Below are 18,717 nucleotides of genomic sequence, written 5' to 3' on the forward strand. Positions count from 1 at the left end.
CAAATTCATGTCCATTAAGTTGGTGATGCCATTCTTACTTACTTAAGTAATTATTCTTACTTTTCCGAAATAGTATATTTTTGTCAATTATACCTATGGGATATAATTTAAAAAGGATTTTTCCTGAAGCAGTGACAAACCATGGAAACTGAAAATAAAACTCCAAATATATTTGTAAGTAGTAATATATATCATGTTTATAATATGTGTAATATATATATATATATATATATATATATATATATTATGTTTCAGAGCCAAACATATCTAAGTGACCTTATGGTCTTCATTTTGAAACATATATCTTTATACTCACATTGACAAAAACAAAGTTAATGAACACAGTCCCTTGGACTGCAAGGAGATCCAACCAGTCCATTCTGAAGGAGACCAGCCCTGGGATTTCTTTTCAGGAAATGATGCTGCTGAAACTCCAGTACTTTGGCCACCTCATGCAAAGAGTTGACTCATTGGAAAAGACTCTGATGCAGGAGAGATTGGGGGCAGGAGAAGAAGGGGACAACAGAGGATGAGATGGCTGCGTGGCATCACTGACTCGATGGACGTGAGTCTGAGTGAACTCCAGGAGTTGGTGATGGACAGGGAGGCCTGGCGTGCTGCAATTCATGGGGTCGCCGTGAGTCCAACACGACTGAGTGACTGAATTGAACTGAACTGAATGAAAACAGAAAAGAATAGGTCAAGAGATCCAGAACAAGACCAAGAGTGAGGGAGGAAAAGAGAGAAATTTCTGGGATCCAGATAACTGAGAAAAGATTAACTTTACTTGGCTTTAGGTTATGTGCCCAATCTCCCCTTAAATCCATCTTAGTGGCTCAGGGATTATAGAGCCATGGTAGTTTTCCCAGTTTGGGTTCAAGTCTTGAATCTACCAAGGGAAGTCTCAGAATTCTAGAAAAATCTGACCCTGATATTGTAGTATACACCTTTAAAGTTATAACACGCTTTGCAGCTCCAAATATGGTCTCATTCTATTTTACAAAATAAGAATATGACAATCTGAAAAATGGAATGAGGTTCGTGACATTGTACAAGAGACAGGGATCAAGACGATCCACATGGAAAAGAAATGCAAAAAAGCAAAATGGCTATCTGGGGAGGCCTTACAAATAGCTGTAAAAAGAACAGAAATGAAAAGCAAAGGAGAAAAGGAACGATATAAGCATTTGAATGCAGAGTTCCAAAGAATAGCAGGAAGAGATAAGAAAGCCTTCCTCAGCAATCAATGCAAAGAAATAGAGGAAAACAACAGAGTGGGAAAGACTAGAGATGTCTTCAAGAAAATTAGAGATACCAAGGGAACACTTCATGCAAAGATGGGCTCGATAAAGGACAGAAATGGTATGGACCTAACAGAAGCAGAAGATATTAAGAAGAGGTGGCAAGAATACACAGAAGAACTGTACAAAAAAGATCTTCACGACCCAGATAATCATGATGGTGTGATCATTGACCTAGAGCCAGATATCCTGGAATGTGAAGTCAAGTGGGCCTTAGAAAGCATAACTAAGAACAAAGCTAGTGGAGGTGATGGAATTCCAGTTTCGCTCTTTCAAATCCTGAAAGATGATGCTGTGAAAGTGCTGCACTCAATATGCCAGCACATTTGGAAAACTCAGCAGTGGTCACAGACTGGAAAAGGTCAGTTTTCACTCCTATCCCAAAGAAAGGAAATGCCAAAGAATGCTCAAACTACCGCACAATTGCACTCATCTCATACGCTAGTAAAGTAATGCTCAAAATTCTCCAAGCTTGGCTTCAGCAATATGTCAACCATGAAATTCCTGATGTTCAAGCTGGTTTTAGAAAAGGCAGAGGAACCAGAGATCAAATTGCCAACATTCGCTGGATCATGGAAAAAGCAAGAGAGTTCCAGAAAAATATCTACTTCTTCTTTATTGACTATGCCAAAGCCTTTGACTGTATGGATCACAATAAACGGTGGAAAATTCTGAAAGAGATGGGAATACCAGACCACCTGATCTGCCTCTTGAGAAATCTGTATGCAGGTCAGGAAGCAACAGTTAGAACTGGACATGGAACAACAGACTGCTTCCAAATAAAAAAAGGAGTACGTCAAGGCTGTATATTGTCACCCTGCTTATTTAACTTATATGCAGAGTACATCATGAGAAACGCTGGACTGGAAGAAGCACAAGCTGGAATCAAGATTGCCGGGAGAAATATCAATAACCTCAGATATGCAGATGACACCACCCTTATGGCAGAAAGTGAAGAGGAACTAAAAAGCCTCTTGATGAAAGTGAAAGAGGAGAGTAAAAAGTTGGCTTAAAGCTCAACATTCAGAAAACGAAGATCATGGCATCTGGTCCCATCACTTCATGGGAAATAGATGAGGAAACAGTGGAAACAGTGTGAGACTTTAGTTTTTGGGGCTCCAAAATCACTGCAGATGGTGACTGAAGCCATGAAATTAAAAGACGCTTACTCCTTGGAAGGAAAGTTATGACCAACCTAGGTAGCATATTCAAAAGCAGAGACATTACTTTGCCAACAAAGATTTGTCTAGTCAAGGCTATGGTTTTTCCTGTGGTCATGTATGAATGTGAGAGTTGGACTGTGAAGAAGGCTGAGCGCCGAAGAATTGATGCTTTTGAACTATGGTGTTGGAGAAGACTCTTGAGAGTCCCTTGGACTGCAAGGAGATTCAACCAGTCCATTCTGAAGGACATCAGTCCTGGGATTTCTTTGGAAGGAATGATGCTAAAGCTGAAATTCCAGTACTTTAGCCACCTCATGCGAAGAGTTTACTCGTTGGAAAAGACTCTGATGCTGGGAGGGATGGGGGCAGGAGGAGACGGGGACGAAAGAGGATGAGATGGCTGGATGGCATCACTGACTCGATGGGCTTGAGTCTGGGTGAACTCTGTGAGTTGGTGATGGACAGGGAGGCCTGGCATGCTGCAATTCATGGGGTTGCAAAGATTCGGACACGACTGAGTGACTGAACTGAACTGAACTGAATCTGGCTAAGGAGTTTTATACTTTTCTAGCTGCTTTTTCAGCTAAAGAAGTCTGCATAGGGAATACGTGCCAAAGCACTTCCTCTTGGGGACATTTGGCCATAGAACTTTGAGATTATATTCTGCCTGTCCTTCCTTTCCCTCACTTCCATCTGAAATACAAATGGGATAGTGAAACCCTGCTTCATAGGGTAAAAACCTGACACAGAAACTGCAGACTAAGGGAAATTCTTGAGCTCATCTTACAGAATGAGCAGATAAGGGAAGAGCTTGTTTGAAAATGCCTTCCTCTTGTAACACAGCAAACTGTCTGAGGCCAGGTGAAACCAATATAGCTGATCAGAGTCAGAATAGACCCGCCTGCCCCATAGGGGACCTAGTGTCATCACAGCCCCTGCAGCCTTGCTGGGTTGCCTCACAAATCAACTCTCTGCTGCAAATCTCCTGCTCTCAGTGTTTTGGCTTGCAGCTCCTTGGGCAAAAGAACCTGGTTCCCTAACAGCTGCAGTCAAGCTTTTAACTTACAGGTTAGTACAACGCCTTAAAGGATACAGAAAAGAATGGAAGGAATCTGAATCAACCCCTAACCTCCAAATCTGGATCCACACTAGTAAAAGAAAAGGGGAAAACTCTAACAAAATAATAGTGAAGCTCAAGAGGGAGGGGAAATACAGATAATTATGGCTGATTTGTGTTATTGTGTGGCAGAAACCAGCACAACAGTGTAAAGCAATTATTCTCCAATTAAAAAAATAGTGAATATGTCTGGGCTATAAAATTGAGCGTTTTATACACACATATTTACTTTGCTAATAAAAAAAAGATCGAGTTAAACACTTTTTAAAAAGGAAAGAGAAAGGAAAAAAATGAAACATTTTTCAAGTGAAGAAACATTAATAAACTCCATCTCGGACAAAACACCCCTGAGAGACAGACTGTTGAACTCATGCTACCATTACCTGCACCTCCTTCAAACCAACTGTGGAGGAGAGACAAAGTTGCGCTGACCCAGCCAGGCCTGGAGGAAAACCTGTCTCCCTGTCCTTCCTGGAATTCATCCAGATTCCTGCCTCCATTAAAAAAAGAAACAAACAATTATCTCTTTCTGTTTTGATTTCGTTTCCCATAATCCCCACCCATTTTAATAACCAGCTGGCTTTTCAGCTTCTTTTTTTTTTTTCCCCCCAGCTTCTGAGCATAAGAGTCGGTTTCCAGAGGAGCCAGAAACAGGAACAGCCCTAGGAGCTAGCCAGAGCAACTGACTTGACCCCAGCTGCAGCTCCAGGTAAGTCTGCTCCTAAACTTGACCTTCCAAGCACACTTCGGTAAAATAACAACTATAAATCCCCCAGCGCAGACCCCACACTGTGGGAGGAGAGGAACAGATGGAGGCCGGGGCCGGTGGGTGGCTGCCGGCGGGCACATTGTTCGGGCAGCTCCGAGTCTCCTTTTGGATCCCAGGCTGCTTTCAAGCTTGTCGCCCGGATGCGCTGCTGCTCCTGGAGCATCTAAGCAGGGCTGCAGCAAAAAGCAGGAGGGCAGGTACGTCTTCTGAGGAAAGGAAGCTGAAGTCATTTTTGAGATTGAAGACGCAAACTCACCCTCACTCCCCAACCCGCCCTTCGCAGAGGCGATGGGTGCGGTCTCTTCTCCTAGCCCCCCCTTGCCCTCCGCAGGCACAACCTGAGTGCACCCCGGGTGGGCAGTGGTCAAACAAAAAAGATGGTCCTAGACATAGAGCCAATTTAAATCCTAACAGATGGACTCGGGATTATTTTTGTCTTAACATTTGATACTCTGAATACATACAGAACTGTTTTCTTTGCAATAATTCAATCTCACTCTTACTAAAAAAAACTCTTAATAATAACTGTAAGATCTAATTATGTTTGTCGATCATGCATGGTTTTTAATGAGTGGCACATACATTAACAGCCTCAGAATAACTTCTGGTACTTGCTGAAAATCTCCAGTGTGGGGTATTCTTGACTATCAGATAATTCTGAGCAGTCACTTTTGGAAACTTGTTGGTCATCTTCTGCCTTCTATTAGCACTGTTCTTTTCTATTTGTTTAGTTTCTTTTTTATGGATTTTTGTTGTTTTATATGTATTTATTTATGAGGCCATGCCATGCAGCACATGGGGATCTTAGTTCCTGGACCAGGGAACCCCTGTCTCTTGCAGTGGGAACAGGGAGTTTTAACCACTGGACTGCTGGGAAAGTCCCTCCAAGTGCTTAGTTTTGAAGTTAAAAGCTTCTTGGTTTTGGTCCCTCAGTATACTTTGCGTTAAAATACAAAATCTTTGTAGACTCACTGACTTATGCAAAGCTTTATCAATATTTGGTCTAAGATATTTACTCCACAATTTCTCTTGCTTATAGCTATTCACCTTAAAAATAAAAGTTATTTGTGCTGTGGGGAGGGAGGGACGCTGCAAACAAATAACACTGGTGTGTGCTCGCAGCGCCTCAACCACACTGGGCCTGCCCCCGCTCACGGTGCATGCGCCCTCCCTGCCCACACTGCTCAGGCTCTAGGTTGCTCCACCAGGAACTGTCTGAGGCTGGCTTTGGTCTGCATGCACCTCCCAGGTCTAAGCCGCTCAGGTTCAGGCACTTGGGTGGTTCTCAGAGGTGCAGACTCAGTGGGGCCTGTGTTTTGTGCCCTTCCCAGGTCCGAGCAGCTCAGGTGATGAGGTGTTTGGCAAGCATGGTCCCTGGGACTTATCGCCTCCCCCATCCCTGCCACTCATTTTTCTGGGCGTACAACTGGCACACCTTCTCAGGCAGATGCTGACCGTCCAGAACCCCAGGAATTCTTAGTTAGCAAAGAAGCCTGCTTGCAGTTTGGTAGATAATGTCTCTCTGGGGCTGCAATTGCCCCCTTCTAGCTCTGGCTGCCTGTCACCGGAGGGGGATGGTCTGCAACTGGCTAGTTCTGTTCAGTCCTTTGTTCTGTGCGCAGGCCTGGGGTGCCTTAGGTTAGGGGTTTTCACGTGGTAGCTATCCCACAGTCTGGTTTGCTAGCTGAAGTTAGTTGGCTCAGATTGCCCTTGGGGCATTCAGGCCAGGTCCTTACTCTAAGCAATGCAGCTTGCGCCTCACTGACCAGCCCTTGCTTGCTAGTGCCGGGTGCAGGCGTCTGTGCTGCTTCTCTGCTGGGGGAGTTACTGTTGGGCTCGTAATCTGTGGGTTTTAATTATTTATTTATTTTTTCTCCCTGTTATGTTGCCTTCTGTGCTTCCAAGGCTCGCCACAGACTTGGCAGTGAGAGTGTTTCCTTGTGTTTGGAAACTTCTCTCTTTTTAAGACTCCCTTCCCGGGACAGAGCTCCATCCCTACCTCTTTTGTCTCTTTTTTTGTGTTTTATATTTTTCCTACCTCCTTTCAAAGATAATGGGCTGCTTTTCTGGGTGCCTGATGTCCTCTGCCGGCATTCAGAAGTTGTTTTGTGGAATTTGCTCAGCGTTTAAATGTTCTTTTGATGAATTTGTGGGGGAGAAAGTGGTCTCCCCGTCCTATTCCTCTGCCATCTTAGGACCACCACCCAATCTCCTATAGGAAAAAAAAAAAAAAAAAAAAGATACATGTTAGAGAGGAATTCTGCTGAAAAAATTCATGGCTTTTTTTTTTTAAAAGGTTTTAGATATCTTGATTATTTACAACTTACTGGAAGTGCTAATAGACTATTACATTTTCTAACATGTTCATCGTTAAAACAGTACATTAATGCAGGAAATTTTCTTAAAATTTTCTGAGATCCTATATGTTATCACATGTACAGCAATGAATTAGGTAGGAATTATTCTTTTTCCTACAACATTGATAGAAAATGGAGGCTTCCAGAGTTAAGTTCCTTTTACAAGGTCTCAACAGCAAACATGTCATGTGAACCCTCTGATTGAACCCTGGCAGCCCACCTCCAGAATTTGTACTTGGACTTGGCCAGGCAGCTCTGAGCTCCTCCAGCCTGACTCTCCCCCATCACCATCCTCCCTCTCAGTTGTTCCCACTGGATCTCCCCAGCCTGCTCATCTTCCTCTTGGGCTGTGTCCTCCCACTTGCTTGCAACCAGGGAGGGAAGTGTCACTGTTTCAGGCCAGAGCCAATCCTCCATTTTCATTCAGAAATTATCTTCCCCTTCTTCAGAGGACTCCACTGTAAAGCAATACTTACATTGGATTTACTATGAACCAGCATAATGTTAAGAATATTGTAAGTATTATGAGGTATTTAATTCTCCTAATGACCCTAACAACAGACTGTTTTTTACTTTTAGTGTCACCAGTTTATAGCAGAGAAACATGAGGCACAGAGAAATTAATTTTCCCAGTTGTCACATGGTTAATAAAGTATGGGAACATGTACATACTGCTTAACATAGTCAGAAAAAAACAATGGGACTGTCAAAGCCCTCTGAGTGCTGTTTGTCTCTTGAGATCATGAAACACCTGATCATTGTGACAAACTCATTTTAAGTAGAGCCTGGCCCAAATGTGAGACTCTGACATACCTAGGCAGACCTTTAAACACCCTGGTTGCTTGCATCTCTTCCCTATCAGCTTAAGTAATAAGAAAAGTCTTATAATTTCAGCTAATAAATTAATTCGTACATGCACAACTTTGAGTAGCCACATTAAAGGTCTATCCTTTTGTGTTTGAGAGAGAGCTATGTTCTTTATCTCAATTTTTTTCCCACACTCGCTCTTCCAGCTTGTTCCAGATCCCACTGATTCCCTGCATCCATCTGTCTTCATCAAATCATTGATTACATTCATTTTCCTTACTTGGCATGGTCTTCCCTGGCTACTGACTACATAAATTCAACCCCCAGTGCTCTATAGGCCATTCCTTTATCCTTTCCTTCTGATCTCTTCCCATCCCCTAATATACATATATATGCTTTGTTTGGGGTCGTGGGGGGGGGTGGGGGGAAGTTTCCCTGGTAACTCAGTGGTAAAGAATCTGCCTGCCAAGCAGGAAACGTGGGTTTGATCCCTGAGTCAGGAAGTTTCCCCTGGAGAACAAAATGGCAACCCACTCCAGTATTCTTGCCTGGGAATCCCGTACATAGAAAAGCCCGGCAGGTTACTGTACATGTCATTGGACAAGACTTAGCGACAAAACAACAACAACAGCAATTTTGGTTTTACTTTATTATCTGTCTCCTCTAGAATAGAGCTCCATGACGCTGAGATTTGTCTCCATTTTGTTCACTGTTTGCTTCTGAGCCCCTAGAACTGTGTCCAGCACATGGTAGTTTCTCAATAAATATTTGTGCAATTACTGAGTGATCAAATCATTCGGAATTCCAGAAATGGTGTCTGGTCACTCCTCATCCCCTTCATATCCCATCTGCCTCTAATACCCCCTAAATGCTTGTGTTCTCAAGGCTTCATCATCAGTGCTTTGTGTTCTCATTCTATTCACTGCATGCCTCCCATAGACAGGTTGCTTTAGGGTTCATTAAGGATCCATGAGGAAATGTACATAATTCACGTGTACAGGCCTTAGCACACTAGGCTAAATACTTACCTTTTAGAAACATACAAAGAATAGAGAATTGATGTACAGGTTCCACAAGCAGAAGCCTGATGTGCACAATGAGAGATGACTTGCAGATCTTGTTTTACTGAATTTTTCCTCTGGGTTACAGTTTCCAGTGGCATCTGGGTCCAACATAATGGACCCCATCTGTCTGGTGGAAAACCAGAACAATCAGCTGCTAGTAAACCCCAGAGCACTGAAGATTCTCCAGCAGATATCTCAGCCTGTGGTGGTGGTGGCCATCGCAGGGCTCTATCGGACGGGGAAGTCCTACCTGATGAACCGCCTGGCAGGACAGAATCATGGTGAGTGTTATTCAAGACGTTTTACTTGGAAGCAGTGATAACACAGTCTGCTGATCCTCCTCCTCTAGGGTCATGTTAATGAAGAGCCTAACTCCCTACTTAAGAAAACGCCTAATTCTCACCTCCGAATTTATAACTTCAAACCCATCCCTCCACAATGTTAACTCTTTTATCCAGTAATCGAGAATTCCCAACCTCATCCAAAAATCTACCTCATTCGTCCTGATCCTATCCATTGCCAACTGCTCAGGAGCTCATCTTCAACAATCATTCCCTTCCCTTCTCCTTCACCACGTTTGCCCTAAATCACAGGGTCATTTCAGGTAGCACACAAATGTTGTTCAACATGTTCTGTTTTTTAAAAAGGATAGAAGGAAGTACAGACAGATGAATCTCTGTAAAACCCCCATATCTCAATGGGGCTACCACCCACCTTTTTTACTTCATTTATTTGCTTATTTCCAAACTTTGGTAAATTATACTTTCATTTTCTCTTTTTCCTACTATCAGCTATAACACATACAGGATGGTGCATAAAATATACATATATAAATATTGTAAAATTGGTAAACATAATGTAATCATCTGTCTAATCACTATTCAGATCAAGAAATAATACTTCAACACCCAAAATCCCAAATTATGCCCTGTCACACCTTCATTAGACTTCACCAGTGTTCTGATTTTCGTGGGGTATTCTTTCACTCTTCCTTTTAAAAAATTGCTTCATATTATGTTTCTCCATTTGTAAAACATGAGGTGAAAGTTGCTCAGTCGTGTTCACCTCTTTGTGACCCCGTGGACTATACAGTCTTTCCCTTCTCCAGGAGACTTTCCTAACCCAGGGATCAAACCCATGTCTCCCACATTGCAGGTGAATTCTTTACCAGCTGAGCCACACCCAGGTTGTAAAACATAGCTTGAACTTAATACAAGGGGAACTAAATTGTGCCAATCATTGGGATCTTGCTTTTTTTGCTCAACAAGAAGTTTATAAGGTTCATCTAGTTTGTCATACTTGACTGTAATTTATTTTTGTTCACTACTTCATAGTATGCTATTTACAAAGGATAGAAGAATTCACTTATTGTTGATGAACACTGTTATTATCTGTAGTTTACCTTTATGGATGCTGCTGTCGTGAATATTCTTGTATCTATCCTGGTGCACATGTACACTAGCTACCCCTGGGTGATATACGCAGAAGTGTAGCTGCTGGGTCATAGAGTCCATATATTTTCAGGCATTCAAGACAATATCAAACAGTTTTTGAAGTTTTATGTGCAGTTTATGTGCTTATTAGCAGTAACTGGAATTCTCCACATCATTAAAAAAATCTGGTAAAAGACTTATTTTAACTTTGGCTGATTTGGTGTCTATAGAGTTGCATGTTATTTACCTCACTACAAATAAGCATCTGTACCTTTGAACATATTAATTTACTCTTTACATTTGCAATTTCATGGAATCTTTCTTTTTCTACCGAGTTGCTTGCTTGGTTCTTATTGATTTTAGGGGCAATCTGCCAATGTCTTGGATATTGCTGTCTAAGAAAACTACACACCGTTTCTTTCCTAATGTCTTCTTATGTGGCTCAGTGTCTCAGCATGATTAGAGAGTAGAACCTCAGCCAACTAAAATCTAAGAATCTTAGCTCTTTCTCAATGTCTCTCTCAGACTCTGTCTCTTATCTCTCTTACTCTATTTTCTCCTTTTCTTCCTCTTTTTGCTTTGCAATCTCCCATTGGCCTCAAAAATATTTTATATTTGCTTTTCTTTTAGAGAAACTCTTGACAACTAGTCAAGGGAGGACTGGTTTCTCTGTCAGGCTGTATTACTTAATATGTCATTTTTGAGTGATTAGAGATTTGAAAACTGTGAGAAAGGTCATCAGTCAAAGTGTTTGAACAATCAAGGTGTTTCCACAACATTCTTTTTATTCTATTTGAGATAACATCAGGTAATAAGGAGGTGAATGGCATCACTGATACAATGGACATGAACTTGGGCAAACTCCAGGAGTTGGTGAGGGACAGGGAAGCCTGGCTTGCTGCAGTCCATAATGTTGTGATGAGTCAGACTTGACTGAGCAACTGAACAACAAATTCTGTTACTAAGGAAATCCCTCACTTAGTTATGTTTTAAAGAACTTGAATTGTGATTCTACCACTCAAGTTGTATGACAAGGAGACAAAAACCAAAAATAAAACAAAATTGGTGCCCAGTCAAAGTCCATGAGCAGAAGCAAGTCACTGCATTCTGCCCTTGTGGTGACTTCTTTGTCTGTCCTTTACCTCACATAACTGACAGCAATGATCCCCAGTTATACCTTGTCTTTTCTCCATGAAGGAAATGGGAGCTTATATTTCTCTGTATTAATTGGCAAACAGTGAAAAGCCAACATCGTGATGTTGAAGAGTGCAGATCACCTCAGGTATTATATCCTCTCTGAACAGAACACACAGGATATGATCATTGAACAGCCTGAGCTGTGCTGAACCATGCTCCACTAGGGATATCATCATATCCATTTCTAGTCTCATTGAAGGGACCATGGGCATCTGGTGGGCACTTAAAATCTTGCACTATAGATAAGATACACTGCCTGCAGCTTTTAGGCACATACCTCACATAATCTCCCTCTGGGCCTCTGTGGTGTCTCAGCAGTAAACAATCTGCCTGCAATGCAGCAACCTTGCGAGACTCAAGTTAGATCCCTGGGTGAGGAAGACAAACTGGAGGAAGAAATGCAGCCCACTCCAATATTCCTGCCTGGGAAATCCCACAGACAGAGGAGCCTGGTGGGCTACAGACTGAGCACACACACAATCTTCCTCAGTTGTTTTAAGACTCTAGAAAGAAGGGCAAACAATTCTCATGGGTCTTTTCTGATTCACTGCTGTAATATCAGCAACCTTGAGTTAATGAACGAAGAATTCATCATTTCTTGAAGAGGAGAATAGAAATGAGGAAAATACAGGGAGGAAGGGAAGGAAAAATAAATCTATCAAGAATTGATATATCAGTCCAGGACCTGGAAGCACATATGGAAGTCACTTAAGGGGTAAATCAAGATATTTAATGAAAAAATAATCAGAAAGGAACGAGCAGAGGAAAAGGAATCAATGAAGGATGCAGAAGCAGTCAGAGGGTGGCAGGAACAATGGCCATGTAGCCTTTGTATCTTCTGTAGTGTGAAGAAGCAAGCAATGAATGAATTCCAGAATGTGACAAAGACCAGAGCTACTGGATGGAGCTAAACAAAAGGAGATGCGGTCAAGGTAGAGGAACAGAGGTGCTGGGACAACGTGGCTCACGAGGGTGGAAGCCAGGGGAACAGGAGGCTTACTCCTGATCTCCTACTGGTACTGGTGGGACTCCATCAGAAAGTGGAGGATATGGAAGCTTTTTAATATCAGATAACTAGAAAGGTTAACAGAATTTACACTGACCTCTTAATGTGACACAGTATGAGCCATTAATGTTAGAAGGTGAATAAGGGACATTAAATATTTCTTGGGAAGGTCCTGAGTATGTGTAGCACTTGTCCTTGCTGAAATGGAAACACCTGTCCCCATCCCAGGCACTCACATTCCAAACATTTTACACAAAGCATCCCCTGGGTAGCCTGAACTCTCTGGTCTTACTGTGCGTTGCTTCCTCCTCTTTCTGTGCAGGTTTCTGTCTGGGCTCCACAGTGCAGTCTGAAACCAAGGGAATCTGGATGTGGTGTGTGCCCCACCCCTCCAAGGAGAACCAGACCCTGGTCCTTCTGGACACTGAGGGTCTGGGTGATATGGAAAAGGTAAGGCAGGGAATCTTCTTTATTCCTTACTCTACTTACATTTCAATTTCCCACCTCAGTTCAATTTTTATGACATGTCCCAATCAAATTATGCAAAGCAAACTATGAATGATGAGACTAAAAAAACCTTTGCTTGAATTTATTCTATAATAAGTTCAATAGTTTGGTTATTATAGATGGATCTTATTTTCAGCACTGAGACAAAAAATGTGCTGTGCTGTTGCTTAGTTGCTCAGTTGTGACTGATTCTTTGCAACTGCATGGAGTGTAGCCCAACAGGCTCCTCTGTCCATGGGGATTCTCCAGGCAAGAATACTGGAGTGGGTTGCCATGACCTCCTCCAGGGGAGATGAAAGATACAGGTTAATAAATATTTACTGGGCATCTGAATCCCAGGGCTTTGTGTTAAATGCAACAGGTATCAGAGTGATGGAGCTAAAGGCCCAGAGCTCAGTTGGGGAGGTTAGAAATATGCAGTGTTATCAGCACACGGAACCATGTTTACACAAAGTGATAACCTATACCAGTTGTTAGTTTGGGTAGTCTGGTGGAAGCTAGACTGGTGGAAGTCTGGCTAAAGTCAGAACATGATAACCAGTCTTCCACCAGTTATAGTGGTGGAAGACTATAGTTATAGTCCAGTAGAAGCTATAACCCATGGGAACAATGGGCTCTACTAGTTGAGAGCTGTGGAGTTGATGGGGTTGTAAGTAGAAAGCATGAGATAGAGTTTCTCTGAATAAAAATCTATTTTAATAAAAAAATATATTTAATAAAATAACATTTTTAAACATGAATAAAATTTATAACTCTATTTAACAAAAATCTATTATATATATATATATTTTTTTTAATCTCCAGAAAAGTTCCTTCTGTACAAGGAACATTATAGTCCAAGGCTCTGGGCATTGTCAGTGAACTCTTAACTAAAAAGCCTTGTAAATGGGATAATTTTAGATATTTTGACTTTATAGTGTTAGTTACAATCAGTTTTTTTCCTACTTATTTGTATTAATCTGCATCTAAATTAAATGTAGGAGCATTGAATCTTGGGTTTCATCACTGCAGAAAAGAGTTGTGACATGAATTCTGAATTATAAATCAAAATTTAACTTATTCAGTAATCACATCAGTGTCAACCCAAGATGGTCTATGATTCATAATAGGCTGTAGTTTGCATAATCTTCCCCCTTTATCTAACCTCATTTGCCATAAGCCAGTGCACAACAAACTGCACGCTGATAGTAGCAGAACCACTTGCTGGTCTCACTATCTGTAACGTATCTGGGTGAAAAAAGTGAAAGTGTTAGTCTCTCAGTCGTGTCCAACTCTTTGTAACCCCATAAACTGTATGCAGCCAGGCTCCCCTGTGCACAGAATTCTCCAGACAGGAATACTGGAGTGGGTAGCCATTCCCTTTCCCAGGGGATCTTCTGGACCCAGGGATCAAACCCAGGTCTCCTGTCTTGAAGGCAGATTCTTTACTGTCTGAGCCACCAGGAAAGCGCAAGAATTCTGGAGTGGGCACTATACATATAAATCAGTTCCAAAGTCACTCATGACTTGTTCTGAATATCATTTTCCACCTCATTATCTACTACTACATGGATAACACCACTTCAGCCAAATAAAATAACCTGGTAATACCTCTATATAACCACAGTTTCTGGCAATCATGATCAGCTTCTGTGGGTCCTTCCACTTGCATGGTTCATGAAGTGACTGAAGTGAAAGCCCTCAGTCGTGTCCAACTCTTTGTGACCCCATAGACTATAGAGTCCATGGAATTCTCCAGGCCAGCATACTGGACTGGGTAGCCTTTCCCTTCTCCAGGGGATCTTTGAAACCTAGGGATCAAACCCAGGTCTCCCGCATTCTAGGAAGATTCTTTACTATCCCACATTGCAGGCAAATTCTTCACCAACTGAGCTATCAGGGAAGTTTCTGTCAATTCTTTAATGTCCAGTTCTTTTCAACTTCATGTCATCACATCACTGTAAGACACAATCACTCTTGGCTCCGAATGCACAGAGTTGTTTTTTTTTTTTTTTTCTGTCTTTGTGGTATTACTCCTTTATCTATTACAGTAACACATTTGGTTCTACACTGAGTTGTTTATCATCTTGGATAAATATGTATGTTCCCATATATATCTGACCCTCCAGAAAGCCATCTCTCTAGGGTAGGGATTATTACGTGGAACTTTATATTCAAGTAAGCAAATGAGTGTCTCCTGTTATCTAGATGAACAGTTAGTAGTTGAATTTAATTGATTAGTATTTCTATTCCTAATATCCATCATGATCTAGAAAATGTTGCAAAAGAATCCTTGTCCACTTTCTACTGGAAAACTTCTATGTTCCAGGTGCTATAGGAAACATTCAAACATATATAAGATGTCATTCACTTCTGCTAATAGCTAATCACACAAAAGAGCTTAGATGGGTCAATATCAACAGCAGAAAGATTTGCATTTAGTCCATGGGGTCGCAAAGAGTCGGACACGACTGAGCCACTGAACTGAAATGAAAATTTATGTTGCTTGCCTTCCTATCGAGTTACAGTCTGCTGTAACAGCAAATGAACAATTGAATGAGAGCATGAGTAGTGTCCTCACCCTGTAATGTACTTTCTAGGGTGACTCCAAAAATGACTCATGGATCTTTGCCCTGGCCGTGCTCCTGAGCAGTACCTGTATCTACAACAGCATGGGCACCATCAACCACCAGGCCCTGGAACAGCTACAGTATCCTTCCAGAGCTGAACTAGCACATTTCATTGAGTTTATGGGAATAGCAACTGACACCATTTCTCCTTTTCCATGACTCCATTCTGTCAATTGATGAGATGGTAAAATGGGGCAAATTTTAAAAGGGAATATTTGTAAAACTTGCTTTGGGGTAGGATCTGGAAATTTTGTTGGAGAGTGCTTCTTTTTCCTTACCTAAGATCCCAGCTATGTGACTGAATTAACAGAGCTGATCAGAATCAAATCATCTCCCATCTCTGATGATGTACAGGACTCAGTCGAGTTCATGAGATTCTTTCCAGACTTTGTCTGGACTGTGCGGGATTTCATGCTGGAGCTGGAGTTTGATGGAAACCCCATCACTGAAGATGAGTACCTGGAGAATGCCTTGAAGTTGATTCCAGGTATCAGAGCAGGGGCAAGGTGGTAGAAAGCTCAGTAGGAAGTGGGATCAAGAGCCCTGATATTCAGCACTTGATGTCACTCTTAATTTGGGGTTGTAATGAGGCTATGATAATGGTGCCTGGTGAATGACTGGTGGGTGGCTTCAGTCATTGTTGTTACTGGAAGAACTTCAGAGGCCAGAGCATAAGCTCACTGAGGAAATTTAGAATCTAGTATTAAACAAATGATTTTATAAAAATTAATATCATGAAGAAAAAGCCTCACATATTGTATTACATATTAAGTGCTTCTTCTTTCCTCTTTGAGAAAAATAACCCATCAAATTGAAATTGATAGATGTAGAATCATAAAGTAAATAAAAGGATTAATTTGTGAAATATTGATATATTTCACAGAGTGTTTTTTATTACCCTATAGAGATAGATTCTTAATAGACAAACTATTTATACTCTAATTCATTCAAAAGAAAAACATTGCTACATCCTTCCAGTGAGACTATCAGACTTCAAAGGCTTTCTCATAACATCACACTCTTCATTCTAGAGATTTACATCATATGTACATTCATGCTCGTGTGCTCAGTTGCTCAGTCATGTCTGACTCTTTTTGAATTTATGGACTGTAGCCCGCCAGGCTCCTGTATCCTTGAGATTTTCCAGGCAAAAATAGTGGAGTGTGTTGCCAATTCCTCCTCTGGGGATCTCCCCTAACCAGGGATTAAACTCACATCTCCCGTGTCTCCTGCACTGGCGGATGGATTCTTTATGATTGAGCCACATATAACCTCTCTTACATGGTATATGTCATATTCATATACAAGTTGGTTACTCAGATTATATTTAGCAGAGAGAATAATAGGTGGTACCTAGAAGCAATATTGACTTTGTTTAATCATATACTTAACCCTTTCAATAAATATTTATTGAACTGATGAAATATGCCCCAAATCCTTCTCTATGATACTGTCACATCCAATAGAAAGTGTTGCAGATGACTGACAGAGTGCCCTCATTTCCTTTAGGCAAATCTAACCATGATTTTGTGTATGCTAAAGTAATCTCAAAACATATTTATAGAATGTGCATTTTTATTTCATTTTATAAAGCATTTCTTTCCTGTATATCATTTGTTCCCATTGTGATTTCTTTCCCAGATATATTGTGAATATCCTTATTTCCACCATTACTTTTCATGTCTGAAATGGAGATTGTAACATCAAAATAGTGTTTTTGACAGTTATTTGGATTGGCTTAATTTTCAAGAAGCACCTAATAAATAATTGATGCAATGCACACTATGCAATGGCTGGGGAAAACAAAAGTTTCTTCAGTTGGTAAAAACAGTTATTTTTCCTCCCCAGAAGTATTTCCTTCAATCTTGGCTCAGTATAAAATAGAGTTTCTATGGTAGATAACTTTAACTTATTTAACTTTATTTTTGGGGGCCCCAAAATCACTGTAGATGTTGATTGCAGCCGTGAAATTAAAAGACGCTTACTCCTTGGAAGGAAAGTTATGACCCACCTAGATAGCATATTCAAAAGCAGAGACATTACTTTGCCAACAAAGGTCCATCTAGTCAAGGCTATGGTTTTTCCAGTGGTCATGTATGGATGTATGAGTTGGACTATAAAGAAAGCTGATGCCGAAGAATTGATGCTTTTGAACCGTGGTGTTGGAGAAGACTCTTGAGAGTCCCTTGGACTGTAAGGAGATCCAACCAGTCCATTCTAAAGGAGATTGGTCCTGGGTGTTCTTTGTAAGGAATGATGCTAAAGCTGAAACTCCAGTACTTTGGCCAACTCATGCGAAGAGTTGACTCATTGGAAAATACTCTGATGCTGGGAGGGATTGGGGGCAGGAGGAGAAGGGGATGACAGAGGATGAGATGGCTGGATGGCATCACTGACTTGATGGTCATGAGTTTGAGTGAACTGTGGGAGTTGGTGATGGACAAGGAGGCCTGGCGTGTTGCAGTTCATGGGGTCACAAAGAATCAGACACAACTGAGGGACTTAACTGAAGTGAACTGATGGTAGATTAGTATAAGGTTGATTTTCAAATAGAAAAGATTTATAGGCATAGGCATTAGAATGATTGCAAAAATTCCTGGAAATCAAAGTCCTCAGCACCCTTACCAAGAGTCTGTCTCTTCTTTGATTGTTTTTTTCCGCTTTTGCAGATGAAAATCAACAAATTCAAAATTCCAACTTACCCAGAGAGTGTATTAAGAAGTTCTTTCCCAGACGGAAGTGTTTCATCTTTGACCGCCCTGCAAGTAACAGAAAACAATTACTCCATCTTGAGGAAATACCAGACAATGAACTGGATGAGAATTTCAAGGAGCAGTCAAAAGTTTTCTGCTCATATATCTATACCCATGCAAAGACCAAGACCTTAAAAGAGGGAATCACTATCACTGGGAAAAGTGAGCCTCCTTTGCTACAGCATGTCTCTCTGTGATTCACAGTGGTTGAGGAATGTGTGGTGGAGTTGAAGTTGTAAATGTACTCTGGGATTGTGGATAATGGTGCTTTCTTCTTTTTTTCTTCATTAACTGTGTTCTCTATATAATTTGGAAAATCAGATATTCATCCCCACATAGAAATGCATGCTTCTTCATTAAAATTGCCCTGTATGAGGCTTTTTTGAAGCATACCAAATCTCATGAAACTATTGGATTGGCCAGAATGTTCTTTCAGGTTTTTCAGTAAGATATTATGGAAAAACCCCAACAAACATTTTGGTCAACCCAGTATTACACTAAAGATATGTTAAGGATACACGTATTCATGGTGATGAACTACTGAGTGGGTAAGTGTTTCTAATGAGGATATACAAGGTATTCTGTGAATTTACATGAATCAATAATAAGTAGTATGTCATGAATCCATGTAAAC

At 41.1% G+C, this 18,717-nt stretch overlaps 2 protein-coding genes across 3 annotated transcripts in view; both read left to right on the forward strand.

The window, feature by feature from the left end:
* Positions 1–18,717, forward strand: part of LOC102391059 (guanylate-binding protein 6) — a 43,619-nt gene that overhangs the window by 13,132 nt on the left and 11,770 nt on the right. For both annotated transcript variants that reach the window (XM_044944738.2, XM_044944739.2), the window contains exons 2-7: positions 4,194–4,290; positions 8,664–8,859; positions 12,537–12,664; positions 15,301–15,410; positions 15,621–15,817; positions 18,000–18,245. In XM_044944738.2, the coding sequence (XP_044800673.1) occupies positions 8,691–8,859; positions 12,537–12,664; positions 15,301–15,410; positions 15,621–15,817; positions 18,000–18,245 (850 nt within the window). In that variant the 5' untranslated portion in view covers positions 4,194–4,290; positions 8,664–8,690. The remainder of the gene's footprint in view (positions 1–4,193; positions 4,291–8,663; positions 8,860–12,536; positions 12,665–15,300; positions 15,411–15,620; positions 15,818–17,999; positions 18,246–18,717) is intronic.
* Positions 1–18,717, forward strand: part of LOC102399202 (guanylate-binding protein 4) — a 105,923-nt gene that overhangs the window by 13,094 nt on the left and 74,112 nt on the right. The gene's annotated exons all lie outside the window — the stretch shown is intronic.

Source organism: Bubalus bubalis, chromosome 6 (assembly GCF_019923935.1).
Source record: "Bubalus bubalis isolate 160015118507 breed Murrah chromosome 6, NDDB_SH_1, whole genome shotgun sequence".
Classification (NCBI taxonomy): domain Eukaryota; kingdom Metazoa; phylum Chordata; class Mammalia; order Artiodactyla; family Bovidae; genus Bubalus; species Bubalus bubalis.